The 16,906-nt window shown below is 40.0% G+C and overlaps 1 protein-coding gene across 2 annotated transcripts in view; it reads right to left on the bottom strand.

The window, feature by feature from the left end:
• Positions 1 to 716: 716 nt before the first annotated feature.
• The window catches only part of Usp37 (ubiquitin specific peptidase 37), a 68,704-nt gene continuing 52,514 nt past the window's right edge, over positions 717 to 16,906 (bottom strand). For both annotated transcript variants that reach the window (XM_005361634.1, XM_026786192.1), the window contains 7 exons: positions 15,803 to 16,058; positions 14,526 to 14,692; positions 13,048 to 13,108; positions 6,206 to 6,321; positions 3,094 to 3,163; positions 2,059 to 2,197; positions 717 to 1,611 (listed from right to left, as the gene is read on the bottom strand). In XM_005361634.1, the coding sequence (XP_005361691.1) occupies positions 1,524 to 1,611; positions 2,059 to 2,197; positions 3,094 to 3,163; positions 6,206 to 6,321; positions 13,048 to 13,108; positions 14,526 to 14,692; positions 15,803 to 16,058 (897 nt within the window). In that variant the 3' untranslated portion in view covers positions 717 to 1,523. The remainder of the gene's footprint in view (positions 1,612 to 2,058; positions 2,198 to 3,093; positions 3,164 to 6,205; positions 6,322 to 13,047; positions 13,109 to 14,525; positions 14,693 to 15,802; positions 16,059 to 16,906) is intronic.

Raw genomic sequence — 16,906 nt, 5'->3', positions numbered from 1 at the left:
ATGAAAATGTCTGCTGGATATTATGGGCCTATATGCTGAAGATGGATGCCCCAACATACAAAAGAATTTTGGGAGACTGTACAGGCTGCGAGATGTCTGTCGAGTTGTACAAGTTGCTTACTTCTTGTTTACTTAGGTATTATATCCTCCTGGAGCCTTTGATGGAGTTGAAGAATATAGTTTTCCTTTGTTATAAGACAAAAGATATAAATATTGTAACTGTAATTCTTGCTTGATACCTGTTATATGTAATTTTACTATGTCAAAGTGAAAGCCTTCTTTTGTTTAAACAGAAAAGGAGAAATGGTGTAGAAGGTTGTTCTGTTTATGTGTTGCTTTCACTGGTTAAATGAAGAAAACTGCCTTGGCCTTTTGATAGGGCAGAACTTAGGTAGGTAGAGTAAACTGAATGGTAGAAAGGAGGGCAGAGTGGCAGATGCCATGGTTCTCCTGTCGAGACGGACGCTGGTTAGAATCTTGCTGGTAAGCCACAGTCACATGGCGATACACATTAATAGAGATGGGTTAAACTAATATGTAAGAGTTAGCCAATAAGAAGTTAGAGCTAATGGGTTAGGCAGTGCTTAATGGGTCAGGCAGTGCTTAAATGAATACAGTTTCTGTGTGATTATTTTAGGTGTAAGCTAGCTGGGCAGCCGGAACAAACAAAGCCCCCCCCCCCCCCCCCGTGCAACAATACTGGTCTTTGAACCTTTTATAACTGAGGTTTTAATCCATTGGGATCATGCCTGCTCCATGGGAAAATGATACAGAAGAAAATATAAACTTAGCTTTACCACCACAACAATATGGAAAGAGTATGATGAACACACTGTGTAGCGGCATCTCTGAGAGAAAACGTCAAGTGCATAATAAATAGCAAGTGTGGGACTAGAACATTCCAAAGCACCAACAATCCATTTTTTTTGGAAACTGCATGTAAACAGCATTAAGAGTCATAAAATCAAAGGAAAAATAAAACTCAAATCAGGCTACAGAAATGTCTCTTCCAGGGAGAACAAACTATTATTAGTGTAACTGGCTTTCCAGTGAACTTTACTCATAAGAAATGTCAAAGGTTGGACTTGAGTGAAGTCACTCAAAACGCAAAAGTTCAAGCCAAACGATATGTGCATCTCCACACTTCCCGCTTTCCTCCAAACAGCTGTGGCAGTCATTGTGAGCAGACATACTACTCCTGGTGGCTCATCCTAGCTTTAAGGCTCCAGTCATTCCATAAATTGTGTGGGTATTTACATATATATATTTACAACATGTATTATTAAGACAAAAGGAAGCGTCACTCTTGTAGGAGAAAAAGGCTAATCAGCTACAGATGAGACCAAGGTTTCCATAAAACAGCATGGAGCGTTACACATGATGGAATTTTGTCTTTTGGTTTGGCCCTGAGCTGTTTGTTGCTCCTGAATCAAGTAGAATTCCAAATTCTCTTCGGACAGAGGAAAGGTGAGGTGGGTGGCAGTGAGAGAAAATTGCAGTTCATGTTGCCAGCCCTTTGCTCCTCACGAGGTCTGAAGGGTAGTTTTCCCCACTTCCATGCTAAGTGCCTGAGAGTTTTTTTCTGTCTCCAGCAACTCATCAAAGATCTCCCTTAAAATAAACAAAAAATAAACAGAATTCAATGAAAAGAGACAAGGTGGGGGGTGCACAGACAGGAAACGGATACTGATAAAACTTGCATCCTACTTGGCACCTAAATTTCACTAAATTAGCCGTTTACTTGTTTGAGCATCATAACCCTAGAAGCTAATTCTGAGAATGAGGAAGCGACGGCAGTTAGCTTTATAAAAATGCTGTGCAGTTCCCCTCACATGAGCAGACCTCACTGACAACCAGAAGACCAACCCATGATAAGACAGGTTCTACCACAGAACAAAGTGCCCTAAGTGTAATTCCCAGATATTTCTGTGAGATGATAATGTGGAGTTAACAGAGGAAATATGGAATTATAATAAAGTGATGGAATTATTATCTTGTTCCCAAGGAAGTCTGGGTAACTTCAGATGGTGGTAACTACCTGGTGGGTTGGTTTCTTACTTGTGCATGTAGAAGAAGATGTAGCCGCTCCGATCTCGATCACTCTGCACAGAGGACTCTTGGATTTTGGAGACCTCCAGATCATTGTATGTGAACCATGCCTGTTTCTTAATGTCATATACATCACTAATGTAATGACCTGAAACAGATAAAATCTGAAATTAAGTTTTCTAAAACATACCACATTTTTCTTGGCTACCAGAAGCTTAAAGAGAAACCCTCATTATTCTCTGCCTCAGTAACATTTCTTTGTAAAATTCATCTGAAAACTATGTACAGAGAACGTTGTGTGTATGGTATTCTGCAACAGAGCTGTATTTCAGCTCTTTGTCACTTGACATAGGGTCTCTTTAGGAAGCTCGCTTAACCTTGAACTCACCTATGTAGTTTACAAAGTCTTGAGTTTTTTCTACCATGCTGCTTCTGCCTCTCAGTGTCTGGCACATTACAGAAATGTACCAAACTGAGAGAAATAACTTATTACTTCCTTTGAGGCTGGGGTTCCAGACAGGTCACTGGATTCTTATGGAAGTGCTGGAATAAAATTCTAGTCCTCATGCTTAGAGGGCAAGCGCTTTATCCACTGATCATTCCCCAGGCCAAGACAACTTTTTAATAAATGTATTTGTGCAGAGGAATTTTCATCAGTTATGAAAGCAGTTACCCTGACTTATAAAATTCACAGACAGTGTTTATTAAAGGGAGAATTCTAAAGTTTTTTTTGTTGTTGTTGTTGTTTTGTTTTTTAATCTTTTTCTAGCTTGAGTCTCATGTAGCCCAGACTGGCTCTGAATTCCTGATTTTTCTACCTCTACTCCATGAATGCTGGGATCACAGATGTGTACCTCACTGTCCAGTTTATACAGTGGTGGGGATAAAACCTAGGAGGCAAGTACTTTACCAATTACATCCCTAGCTTCTTAAATTTTTCTTAATGTAGTCAACCTACACCTTACAAAGATAGACAAATAATAACAAAAAGGGCAAATGGTAGCTACTTTGTTAACAAATGCTGAGATCATGATGTCTGTTTACCTGAGGAAGTGGTACTCCCAATGTGACTGACAACACTGATGAGCCGATAGGAATGAGGAAGATTTCCGGTCTGAAAACAGAAGTGTATATAGCTCTTCATTTGAATAAAAGTAAAGTGCTGAATTAATTAGTCAAAGGTGACAGAATCTTCAGTGCATAGTGTGGCACGAGACAGTAACAAACCTTAGTGGTCACAGTGCTTACAAGCCTCATGCATGTTTTTATGTATAAACTCTATCTCCAGGAACTATCCTACGGAAATAACTTAAAAGAAAGGAATAAACTTAGGACTAGAGAGATGGCTCAGCAGTCAAGAGCACTTCTTAATACTTACAGAGGAACCAACTTCAGTCCCCAGCACCTACATAGGCATCACAACTGCCTATAAAATTCTAGCTCCAGGGGATATGAAGCCCTCTTCTGGCCTTCACAAACACAGACATGTACACCCAACACAAAAATAAGTCTTAACAAAAGTATACTTTACAGTTGGGTGGTGGCGGCGCATACCTTAACGCCAACACTGGGGAGGCAGAGGCAGATGATCACTGTGAATTCGAGGCCAGCCTGGTGTACAAGAGCTAGTTCCAGGAGTACCAAAGCTACACAAAGAAACCCTGTCTTGAGAAACAAAAGAAAAACAAACAAACAAATATGTAAATATAAATATATACATTCATTGTAATGTTATAATAATGATGTAAAAATATATCCAGTAAGAATTGACTGATTTAGCAGTAGAGCAACAATATATTATTTACCTTTATAGAAAATTAGAAAAATTATATCCATTAGCAACATATTAGCTTGTTTTTCTTTCTTTTTTTTTTTTTTTTTTTTTGGTTTTTCGAGACAGGGTTTCTCTGTGGCTTTGGAGCCTGTCCTGAAACTAGCTCTGTAGACCAGGCTGGTCTAGAACTCACAGAGATCCGCCTGTCTCTGCCTCCCGAGTGCTGGGATTAAAGGCGTGCGCCACCACCACCCGGCTTCTTTTTTTTTTTTTTTTTTTTTTTTTTTGAGACAGGTTTGAAGCATGATTAATAAAAAACTCAGAGAGAAAAACTGGGATTAAACTTGAAGGTCAGAGAAAAGCAAAACTGGCTCTCACCTCTACTTCAGTGTGCAATGGCGATCCTGCCTCCAAGAATCTCAGAATGAGACTGTGAGAACTATCTCCTCCCATTTTATAATGCTCTCTAGGGCTGGGACTTAAGGAATGCATGGCCTGGTTTCTATGACAACTAATGTGACTATTGGGATTAAAGGTGTGTGTTATCACTGCCTGTCTTTTAAGGCTGACCAGTGGGGCAGATTTACTCCCTGATCTTCAGACAAGCTTTATTTATTAAAATACAAATAAAAATGCTATAGCAAGGGTTTCTCTGTGTCCTAGCTGTCCTGGAACCGGCTCTTGTAGACCAGGCTGGCCTTGAACTCACAGAGATCCGCCTGCTGCGGCCTCCCAGTGCTGGGATTAAAGGCGTGCACCACCACTGCCCATCTTGGCTTGTTTTTCAGATCCACATGAGCACATATAATAACTACAGCCCTATAGAAACAGTTACTTACTAAACAACAGAATGAAAAGGAAAGCTGCTGTGTTACTGCAATAGTTATGGATAGATTTCTATATTTTAATACTACATTAAAATAGTTAATAAAAAATAAAATGTAATATTCATATACATACTTTATAATAAAATCAAACCCAAAGAAGGAATATAGCTATAATAAATAAAAAACCATTATCATTTTGATGAAGTAGTTTACCTTAGGAAGTTTCAGTAGGAAATTAAAAATGTGGAGAACACTATAATCACACAGCTGCTGAACACACTATTTATTATAATAAAAACTCAAGTTGTATGGGAAAGCATCACTGTAACCCCAGTACTCAGCAGAAGGGTCTGAATTCTAGGTTAGCTTGACTACATAGCAAGACCCTGTCTCAAAAAAAAAAAAAACCAACAAAATTCCAACACTTAGGAGGGACACATGATAGGATCAGGTCACTCTTGGTTACAAAGCTGGTTCCTGGTCAGTCTGAGCTAAAGAAGACTTCATTTAAAAAATGAAATTTAAACAAAAAACTTGTAAATAACCTTTTCTTCTTTTGTTACTCTGTAGTGTATGCTGGCCTTGAACTCTTCTTGTCTCAGCCTTCCAAGTCCTGAGATTATAGGCATAAGCCACTATGTCCAGCTAATAGTCTTTAGCAAGCAGAATAAAAATTCTCCTTAGGTAATAACCACCGCCTGGTTAGGTTATAACATTTTAAAGCACATGTGAAGGTGGGAATGATAAAATAATACAGTAATAGTTTCTAATAATAGTTGTGTGCTAAAAGAATAGAATCCCATGTAGTATTTTTTTGGGGGAAAGCAATTATTTTAGAAAAGAGAAGGATGTCAGACATTGTGGTGGCACATGCCTTTAATTCCAGCACTCAAGAAGCAGAGGCAGAGGGATCTCTAAGTTTGAAGTCATTCTGGTCTACAGAGTGAGTTCCAGGACAGCCAGGGCTACACAGAGAAACCCTGTTTTGAAAACTCAAGGAGGGAGGGAGGGAGGGAGGGAGGGAGGGAGGGGGGGGGAGGGAGAGAGAGAGAGAGAGAGAGAGAAGAAAATGATACCAAATGTGCTCACAGAATTACAGAATCAACTGAATGGTTTTCACTAAATATAAAGATAGTAATTACTTGGTAGTACTAAAGATAATTTAATGTATTTATGTCTTTATTTATATGGACATATTTATTGTTATCTAACAAGAACAATCAGAATGTATTTGTTTTATTTGAAATAAATGAAGAAGCTGGGCAGTGGTAGCACACGCCTTTAATCCCAGCACTCGGGAAGCAAAGACAGGTGGATCTCTATAAATTTGAGTCCAGCCTGGTCTACAGAGCGAGTTCCAGGCCATCCAAGGCTGCACAGACAGACTGTCTTGAAAAAAACAAAACAAAACAAACAAAAAAGAAAGACAGAAATAAGAGATGAAGAACAAAAGACAGGTATGAGAAAATGAAGGTGCCCTGACAGCAGCCGAGGGGCAGAATTGAAGCTGTGTCATACTGAAGAGAGTCTCTAAAGACAGGCTCACCAACCATACCTCAGCATTTCTTTTCAGTTCCTCGGCTTCAGCTTCTGTGTATTCCATATCAAAAATATCCTCATTTCCAGAGTCTTCATCTGAGCACAGGGAATCCAGAAAAGGGTTGTTCAACTCTGAAGACCAGAAAGATGGGCCTGGTAAAAGTTCTTAAAATAGACATAAGATGACTGAGAAGATAAAATAGCTCAAGATAGAGCTAGATATGAGGACGCCCACTTGTAATCCTAACACCAGAGAGATGGAAGTAAGAAGATAGCTCGGATGAGGGCACTATGGATTATCAAACAAAAACATATCTCAAAAGACCCAAACCAAAACAAACCAAAAACCCAGTTTGAAATACTCATTTGATCATCCTAAGACATAATATTTTATTAACAGGGTTCCAATTAACAAGCACCTTAGGAAGCAACTGTATATACAGGCATCTATGAAGGTGTCCCTTGTTTTCTGTATGTCCATGCACGTTCAGTTGAGTGTGTATGTGTATGTAGGTAGAGGTAAATTTCTAGGGTTGTTCCTTAGAAGCCTTCTATTCCTCACCCCCCTTTTTAAATTAACACCTCCCCCAAGACAGGGTTTCTCTGTAGCTCTGAAGCCTGTCCTGGAACTAGTTCTTGTAGACGAGGCTAGCCTCGAACTCACAGAGATTCACCTGCCTCTGCCTCTCCAGTGCTGGGATTAAAGGTGCTGCCACCACTGCATGACCTTAAAAAAAAAAAAAGCTTTTATATGCATGGGTATTTTGTCTATATGTATTATCTGTGCATCACATGCAAGCCTCAGACACCAAAAGGTGACGGATCTCCTGGAATTAGAGTCACACATGGTTGTAAACTGCCACGTGAGTGCTGGTAATTGAACCTGGGTCTTCTGGAAGAATAGAAGTATTCTTAACCATTTAGCCATCCCAACCCCTCTACCTGGATTTTTAAGACTAGGTCTCTCACAGGCTCTGGTGAGACTGTTTGTACCTCCCTGGCACTGTGATGAGAAGTATGCTTTACAAAGCTTAGCAGAGGCTGCTGAGGGAAAAAACAGACGTCAACAGTTTTACCTGGCTGTGAACTGAGACCTACAGTAACAACTGACATGGCAAGCCATGCCAATGGGTGCAATAGTGGCATGAATGATAAGGTGGCATCTGCTTTTTAACTGGTTTAAGACCAGTTTAACTGGTTCATACCAGGTACTATAAATCTGATCAAGAACCAATGGTTGGGGAGCTTATCGACCCATGGGGTAAACTTACTATTATTATTTTGCTAAATGGACATAGTATCAAACTGTCCTCTAAATTTGTGTGCTCATTAGTTAGTGTAGCTATCAATCCTCATCAGAGAACTTTCTGTGCGCAGTAGACAGTGGTTAACATAGAAACTCAAAACCAGTCACAAACTGGACATCTATAACATACCACTTGTTCCCAAGGCTCAGGGACCACCACAGAAAAAGGGATAGAAAGACTAAGAGTAGTCAAAGGTCAGGAAGACTGGAGTGAGATAGTTCTCTTTGGACACGTCAGGCTGCTCTACTTAGGAATTCAATCAACAACTTAGCATGGAGTGATTGGTGATTTAAGTGAGAATGACAGCCATACACAGGCTCATGTGTTTAAATACTTGGTCCCTAGTTGGTGAAACTGTATGGGAAGGATTAGGTGGTTTGGCCTTTTGGAGGAGGTGTGTCACAAGGGGTTGGTTTTGAGGTGCCATTCCCAGTGCATTGCTTGCTCTCTGCCTCATGTTTGTGGATCTCAACTGGTCCTGCTGCCATGTCTTTGCTCCACCACCATGGTTTCTAACACTCCGAAACGCTCAGCTGATGTAGGATTCCCCTCTATATGCTATGAATACCACTGGTTAATAAGCTGATTTGGGTCTACTGCAGCGCAGAATAGGGCAAGGCAGAGATTCCAAGCAGATAGGAGGAGAGAGTAGGTGGAGTAAAAAAGAGAAGTCATGTAGTTGCTGAAGGAGATATCCAAATGCCAGACGGATAGGCTACAACCATGTGGCGATGCACAGATTAATAGAAATGGGCTAATTTAAGATGTAAGAGCTAGCTAGGAATATGCTAGTCATTGGTCAAGCAGTGCTGCAATTAATACAGTTTCTGTATGATTATTTCGGGTCTGGGTGGCTGGGAAACGAACAAGCATCCTCTAGCTACATTCAGCCAAACTAAATGTTTTCTTTTATAAGTTGCCTTGGTAATGTTTTTTTTTTAATCACAACCACAGAAAAGTAACTATCACAAGGGGAAAGGGCTTATGAGGCACCACTCCTAAAAGAGGATTTATGAAAAGTTTATGACTTCTTTGATGGAGGAAGGTCATTGGCTAATAAAGAAACTGCCTTGGCCCATTTGACAGGCCAGCCTTTAGGTGGGTGGAGCAAACAGAACAGAATGCTGGGAGGAAGAGGAAGTGAGCTCATACGCCTCAGCTCTGCTCTCCAGGGCAGGCATGATGAAGTTCCAACCCAGGATGGATGTAGGCTAGAATCTTCCCGGTAAGCGCACCTCGTGGTGCTACACACATTAATAGAAATGGGCCAAGCAGTGTTTATAAGAATACAGTTTGTGGGGCTGGAGAGATGGCTCAGTGGTTAAGAGCACTGACTGCTCTTCCAGAGGACCCGGGTTTGATTCCCAGCACCCACATGGCAGCTCACAATTGTCTGAAAATGTAGTTCCAGGAGATCTGACACTTTCTTTTTTTTTTTGGTTTTTTGAGACAGGGTTTCTCTGTAGCTTTGGAGCCTGTCCTGGAACTCCCTTGGTAGACCAGGCTGGTCTCGAACTCACAGAGATCCGCCTGCCTCTGCCTCCCGAGTGCTGGGATTACAGGCGTGCGCCACCACCGCCCGGCAGAGATCTGACACTTTCACACCAACAAACATAATAAAGTTAAAAAAAAAAAAAAAGAATACAGTTTGTGTGTCGTTATTTTGGGGCATAAGCTAGCCAGGCGGCCGGGAGCTGGGTGGCAGGAACGCAGACCCACAGCTCATTCTACACTTCTTGGGGAGGGAGAGTCAGTTTTCTTTAAGAGTATGGTCTCTGGTACGCTGATCATATTCTAGTGGATGATCTTACACTCAGTAATATAAAGGTAGAAATTTGGACTTTAATGGTTATATAGAAAAATATGCAGTTGGGGTGGGTGCTGTAGGGACATGGTAGATCTGGAAAGGATAAAGAGGACAGTTCGAATATGAATATGATTAAGATACATTGTATGAATGCATAAAATTATCAAAGAATTACTAAGAATATATTAAACAAAACAAGTATGTATCACCACACCTTGCTTTTTAGGTGGGTGCTGGGAATTAAACTCAGGTTCTCAAGCTTGCATAGCAAGCAAGACTTTTCTTTGAAATACATTTATATGATAAAGGTATCTTGGGGCTGGAGAGATGGTCCAGTCTTCAAGAGCATTTGCAGAGGACCCAGGTTCAGTTTCCAGCACCCACATGGCAACTCAGACCTCCAAAGGCACGCACATATTGTGTGTGTATGTATGCATATGTGTGTGTGTGTGTATGTATGTATGTATGTATGTATGTATGTATGTATATATATATATATAGAGAGAGAGAGGGGGGGGGTAAAACAAAACTTTCATACACACTTTAAGGTATATAACCATAAGAAATAATGAACTGAAAAATAATACATAACCATACAGATAACCCAAATCACTTATCCCCCACAAAAGAGAGCAAACTAGGCAGGCCTCTAACTTCAGCACTCAGGAGGCAGAGGAAGAGAGCTTTGTGAGTTCAAGGCCAAACTGTTCTACAGTCAGGCCAGTAAGGGCTATATAATGAGACACTATCTCTAAATAGTCCTTTGTTTATGACAAATTAAAAAATCATAGCTCAAGGATATTTAAGACAGGAACACCCAAGAATGGAAAAAAAAAAAACCATACCATTTACCCCAACTAAACAGTGCTAAACAGAATTTTAGACCTCTATTTTTTATTTTATTTTTTTTGGTTTTTCGAGACAGGGTTTCTCTGTGGTTTTGGAGCCCATCCTGCAACTAGCTCTTGTAGACCAGGCTGGTCTCAAACTCACAGAGATCCACCTGCCTCTGCCTCCCGAGTGCTGGGATTAAAGGCGTGCGCCACCACCGCCTGGCTAGACCTCTATTTTTTGAAGAGACTAAACAGTCTCTTGTTTAAGGGATATGAAGCACGGATGAGGTCATTCACAACAGATGCTAGTTGCATACTGAATGATGCAAGTGACTCACACTGCCAGCTCTGTTACTATATTTGGCTCTTAGAACTCTTTAGAACAAAGGTAAGAGATTTAAAATTCTTTAGGAACTTTAATACTCATGAGAGCTCAAAGTTGCAGCAGTGGTTCACACCTGTAATTCCAGCACTTGGGACAGGGATGCAAGTTGCTAACTGTGAGCTCAAGGCTAGTCTGGGTTAGAGCGAGACTTAAAATTGGGTTAAATTTGACCTATTCATGTGCTTACAGGTTCCAACCACCACTTTGGCTCCCTTGTTTTCGTTATGAACTAACAGTAATAATTAGTAGATATATGAACAAGCTTTTAACAAGGACTATACAGCAGACCAAACACATTAGATACCGATCTAAAGCAAACAATTCTACTCAGGAGAGAAACCATCAACCAATTAACTGTATGTACAGCCTCACAGTTCAGAGAGTACTTCAGTGAAACAGTGAAAATAAGGCATAAAAGAGCACAAAACATCTCTTGACAGTCAAACAGACATGACAGAAACAAAAACTCAGAAGTTTGGAGTTAGAAAAGGCTGGAGAGCTTCCAGACAGCACAGGAAATGATGAAAACACCCAGATGTAGAACAGGTGAGGAGTGGGCTAGCCGAGCTCCTGGATAACAAAAGCTTCAAAGACAGAAAAGAGAGTAGGCTATGGTGCTATATGCCTGTAATTCCAGCATTTGGGATGGGGAGGTAGGAGAGTTAAGAGTTTAGGGCCGGTTTTGCTATATGATACTTTTTCTCAAAAAAGAAAATAGATAGGGAGACTTGGGAAGAAGGTGGTAGCTGGGAGATCTCACAGAACCTGTACATGGTTAGAAGACAGGCCGGCAGACTGTGGTAATGGAACCTGAGAGAGCCATCACATCATCAATGTATTATTTTTATTTTCTTGAGACAGGTTCTCATATAGGTCATACTAGTCTCAAATTATCTATGGAACTGATGATTAACCCCCAATTTTGGATCTTCCTGGCTTCATCTCCCAAAGGCTGGGATTATAGGTGTGGATACCCATATCCAGCTTGTTCTGAAGAGAGAATGCCTGAGAAACCTAGCTTATTGTCTATGCCTTTATCATAACTATAGTGGTGGCAAAATTTTTACTCTCTCTTCTGGATTCTGCTTTTCAGATCAGTCAGGAACACTCACTTCATACTACCCAAGTGTTCTATTTCCAAGAACAGGAGGAAAACCAAAGGCATTTTAGAAATGCAGCTGAAGAGATAGTCAAATCTCTGTGAATGTCCAGTAAACTTGGCTCACATCACATATTAATTCTGCTGTGTGTCTGTGTATGTATCCCACTCTATCATTCTGCACCTTATTCCCGTGAGATAGGTCTTCCTCACCGACTCGAGGTAGGCCATCAGTCCAGTTTGCATCTCTCCTCCCCACCCGATGGTACTAGGATTACAAGCACTTGTGTAAGAAGGCTTAGATTTTTTTTTTTTTTAACTTGGGTGCAGGGATCCAAACTCAAGTCTTTATGCTTATGCACCAAGTTGTCTTACTCACGGAACTATCCTTGTTTATCCCTCCACCCCCTGCGTGTGAATCTTCTGCAACCGAGTCCTCATTCCTGGCTCTATCAACTGACTTCCCGGGAATGAGCAGTTAGAAAATCAACTGGAAAATTGAAGCCATATATTTTTGTAGAAATCTTAGAAATAGCACTATAAACCTTTAATTATTTTGTCTTGCTGTTTTTAGATTAAAACAAAAATTAAACATTATTCTGATACAAATGCAGACAATAATAAAATTACTGAAAAATAAGTATATACTTTTTTTACTTGTTATATGGGTCTTTTGCCTGCATGTATTTATGTATACTATGTGCATGCCTGATTCCAAGGAGGTGAGAAGGGGCGTTATTGTCTGTGGAACTGGAGTAACAGATGGTTGTAAGATACTATATGGGTGCTGAGAATCAAACCTGGGATCTCTGGAAGAGCAACTGTTTCTCTTAATCACCGAGTTATCTCTTTAGCCCCGTTATAAAAATACACACACACACACACACACACACTCATTTCATATTAGTATAATAGAAACATAGCATAATATAACCATATTTTATTATATGCAATATAATATCACATGCAAATTAATATGACATATAATAATATATAGTATATAATGTAAATAAACAAAAATAAAGCTAAAGGAAGTATTATAACAATGATTTTCTCTGAGAGAGAAAAGAGATACATGTCTAACTTCTAAGACTCTATACCTGGGAGGTGTTCATATTTATTACTATATTAAAACAAAGAAGCTAAAACACTTTAGGGCTAGGGATATAGCTCAGCTAACTGAGTGTTTAGCACACATAAGGCCTTGCAAGTGATCCCCACTATTGCATAAACCAGTTGGTGTTGTAAACCTGTAACCTTTCAGAAGGCAGAGGATCAGGAGGAGTTCAATGCCATCCTTGGCTACGGAGAGAGTTCCAAAGACAGCTTAGGCTAAATGAGACTGTCTAAAAAAAAATAATTTAAAATGTCTTCTATGTATTAATATACTTTTCCATTTAAAAATGTAATTAAAATAATCTCTATACCTTGAAGACTTAACTCTGTAGCCCTTTTGAGGTCATCATCTTCTTTCTGTTCCCAAGCCTCCTAAAGAGAAAAGAACGAAACTAAGGTATTTAAAGGGGTACTCCTTAGACACAACTGATTAAGGGAAAATAAATTTCTCTGGGAGCATTTGCTTACCATGCTTTCTCTAGCTTTACAGAGATTTGAACTACAACCTATGAGGAAGGTGGAGTGGAAGCTTGTTTTTTTTCCAAAACTGGCCTCTTAAAAAAACAAACCAAACCCAAGCATTCCTTCTAGGGAGTCTTACTAACTTGCTTGTTTTTCAGTGCGAGGGATGGAACCAGGACCGTGCACAACGCTAGGCAAGTGCTTTACTGGTGATCTACATTTCCAGTCTCATGAAACTTTCATTGGCATGATCTGGATCAGACAACCATGAAAATAGCACCTATAAGTCAAGTGTCTTAGATGATACAACAGGTCAAATAAACTAATATAAAGAAGTAAAAATCGAGCCTGGCGGTGGTGGCACCTGCCTTTAATCTCAGCACCTGGGAGGCAGAGGCAGGAGGATCTCTGTGAGCTCAAGGCTAGCCTGGTCTACAAAGTGAGAACTAGGACAGCCTGGGCTGTTACACAGAGAAACCCTGTCTCAAAAAACCAACCAACCAACCAACCAACCAACCAACCAACCAACCAACCAACCAACCAACCAACCAACCAACCAACCAACCAACCAAAAGTAAAAATTGGGGGTTCAGAGAGATGGCTCAGTGGTCAAGAGCACTTTCTGCTCATGCAGAAACACAGCTTCAATTCCTAGCACCCACATGTTGGCTCACAACTATCTGTAATTTCCAGTCACAGAGAACCTTATGTTTTCTGACCTCTGTGGGCATTAGACAATCACATGGTTCACATATACACGCAGACAAAATGTGCACTCACATAAAATAAAGTAAATCTTCAAAGTAAAAATTAAGAACTAGGGATATAACCTAGAGTAGCCAATGTTATGTATGATCCCCAGTACTACAACAAACACTTGTGTACAGACTTGCTATACAATGAGCTGATAGATTTTAGATATTTCTGAGAAATTTGTTATCAAACAATTTATAGAAGACATATTGTAAGACAATAACCAAGCAAGTTTACTGCCTTGATATATTTCATAAAATCATGCTGAGGGATGTGCTGACAGCTTGCAGAATAAGGCTAACATGGAACACCCTTTAACATGTCATTTTGCTTTAACATGCAATCAACTACAGCATACAGCATGACTAATAATATTTTAATAATAAAAAATTTACTAGTTATAACTGCTCATTCAAGCCTAAAGCAAGCCCAAACAGTTTTTCTTTTTTCCCCTCAATAACTAACTGCACATAAACAGCCAGGAGCAACGCCTGACACACAGCAAATGCTAACACAGTAGTGACTGTGACTTGCTGTCTGGAAGAACGGAGAAAGCAGTGACAGAGTATCTTACTTGTTCTTGAAGGCTCTGAGCCAGTGCTTGCTGCAGTTCCTGTTCTTCTCTTTCACGCTCCATGTCATACTGCTGGAGCCAATCAACCTCTCCCTGACAGCCTTCTGGAGTTTTGTTTTCTTTATTCTCGTCACAGTCTTTCGTTATCTCAGAAAAACTAGCAGGCTCTAAAGAAGCAGAATATTATTTTGGAAAAAAAAAAAAAAAACACCTGAATTTTTGTGAACTCTAGTGGCACCTACTGTTGAGAGAGTAATTTGCCCTGCTCTTGCCTAACACTTTAGGTTTAGGGTCTAAGGCCTAGAACTTCCTAAGTAGCTGAGGATGACCTTGACCCCGACCTTCCACTTCCATCTCCTTGCTTGAATTACTGGTATGCACCATCATGCGTGGTTTTATGAGGTGCTGGGGATCAAACTCAGAGCTTTGTGCATGGTAGGCATGCCTGTTACTAAACAAGGAACACTCCCAGTCCTTGCTTACAATCTTTTGGGACCAACAATTTTATCTTCCCACATCTATACTGGGATTTCTCAGGTTTAGCACCATTAATAATTTGACTGGGATACAAATAAGGTCTTTGGGAAGGGAGAAATGGAGAGGAGTGTATGCTGTGAATTTTAGCAGGATCCACAGACTCTACCAGGGATAGGAGAGCTTTAACTGAGTCACCTGACAGGAATTAAAGATCCCCTCAATTATGAAAATGGGAGTGCTGATGCCAGAAGTCTGTAGCTCTTTCTACTTGTTACCTTAGTTTTTGTCGTCCCTACCCCCCAGCTGAGGACTGAACCCAGGGTCTTGTGTTTGCTGTCACTGAGCTAAATCCTTAAGCCCACTTCTCTCTACTTCTGACAACCAAAAATGAAAGACATTGTCCAATATTCCAGGGCAGGGGAGAAAGACCTTGATTTAGAAACTGATCCACAGTAATAGTTCTGAAAACAAAGGGTTAATATGAACAAGTGATATTTATCAAACACTGACTAATAACAACAGGGGATACATAAAGGATACTTGCACTAAGAAGGATAAAGAACCCCATCAGATTTTAGTTTCTTGTTAAATTGAGGACAACCTAATTATTATTTTACTTGCATATAAAATAATTCAAAATTGAAGAGGCTCTGACTCTACAATCTAGTAAACAATCTTGTGACATCCTGCTATGACTTCCATTTACAAACCTGAAGGCTTGTACTATTTAGAAGACACATATCAATAAAGGCTCTAGAACAACATTTTGTATAACAGACACTTATCTTGATGAAACCTACCTGGCTCAGCGACGGTTTTGGGTTTCTCAGCCTCCATAGCATCTGGATTTTCAGGCATTTCTTGAACATCATCTTCTGCGAATCCAGTGTCGGGGCTGCTGGTTGGCTTATCGTCATCCTCATGGCAGAGCACAGGCAAAGATTCTCTCCTACTTATCTCTAACACAGCGGCCAGCACCTCTTCCTCACTCATTCTGTCAAATCCCGAGTTCTCCAATTCGGACTTCCCAGGTTCTAATCTGCACAATTTTGAATCCTGAAGAAGAGAACTGCTTTTACAAGAAGCCAAAGTATCTATTGATATAGCTAATGTCTACCAATATGGATGTCAATTAATACAGCTAATGTTGAACACTTTATCTAATATACCCCAGAGTTTAAAATGGGAATTTGGAGGCTGGAAGATGGCTCAGCAGTCAGGAGCACATAATATTCTTGCAACAGATCAAGTTCTGTTCTCAGTTCCCAAGCCTGGCTCTCTCTGGCTTTCAAGAACAAACCCCCACTTCCACATAATTAAAAAATATGAATGTGGAATTAAATTGTGTGTTACCACACCTGGTTTATTTTGTGCTGGCACTCACATCCACAGATTTTGCATGCTAGGCAAGCATTTTACCAACTGAGCGACAATTCTAAGCCTAACAGTGTTTCTTGATTATGACAGGTACAAAGCATACCCTCTATAAAAATTTGGAAGATAAACACTGCTAAAGTAAATTACTCAAAACAGTAAGCCAATGGGTATGGTGGTGCATGCTTGTAACTCTAGTAGTTAGTAGGCAGAGGCAAGAAAACTGCTGTAAGTTCTAGGCCAGCCTGGACTATAACATGAGATTCTGTCTTAAAAAAAAAAAAAAAAAAAAAAAAAAAAGATTAGTCAGCAATAATAAGCCTTAAGAATTTTGGTTCAAATATATAACAAGTATACTATATACATTTTGTTCATATTTGATTTTAAATGCTGGCTAGTCTTTTTTGTTGTTGTTGTTGTTTTTTTGTTTTTGTTTTTTTTTTTTTTCCGAGACAGGGTTTCTCTGTAGCTTTGGAGCCTGTCCTGGAACTCCCTTGGTAGACCAGGCTGGCCTCGAACTCACAGAGATC

Source organism: Microtus ochrogaster, linkage group LG4 (assembly GCF_000317375.1).
Source record: "Microtus ochrogaster isolate Prairie Vole_2 linkage group LG4, MicOch1.0, whole genome shotgun sequence".
Taxonomy (NCBI): Eukaryota; Metazoa; Chordata; class Mammalia; order Rodentia; family Cricetidae; genus Microtus; species Microtus ochrogaster.
The sequence above is the reverse complement of the archived record's forward strand: the minus strand, read 5'-3'. Positions and strand labels throughout refer to the sequence as shown.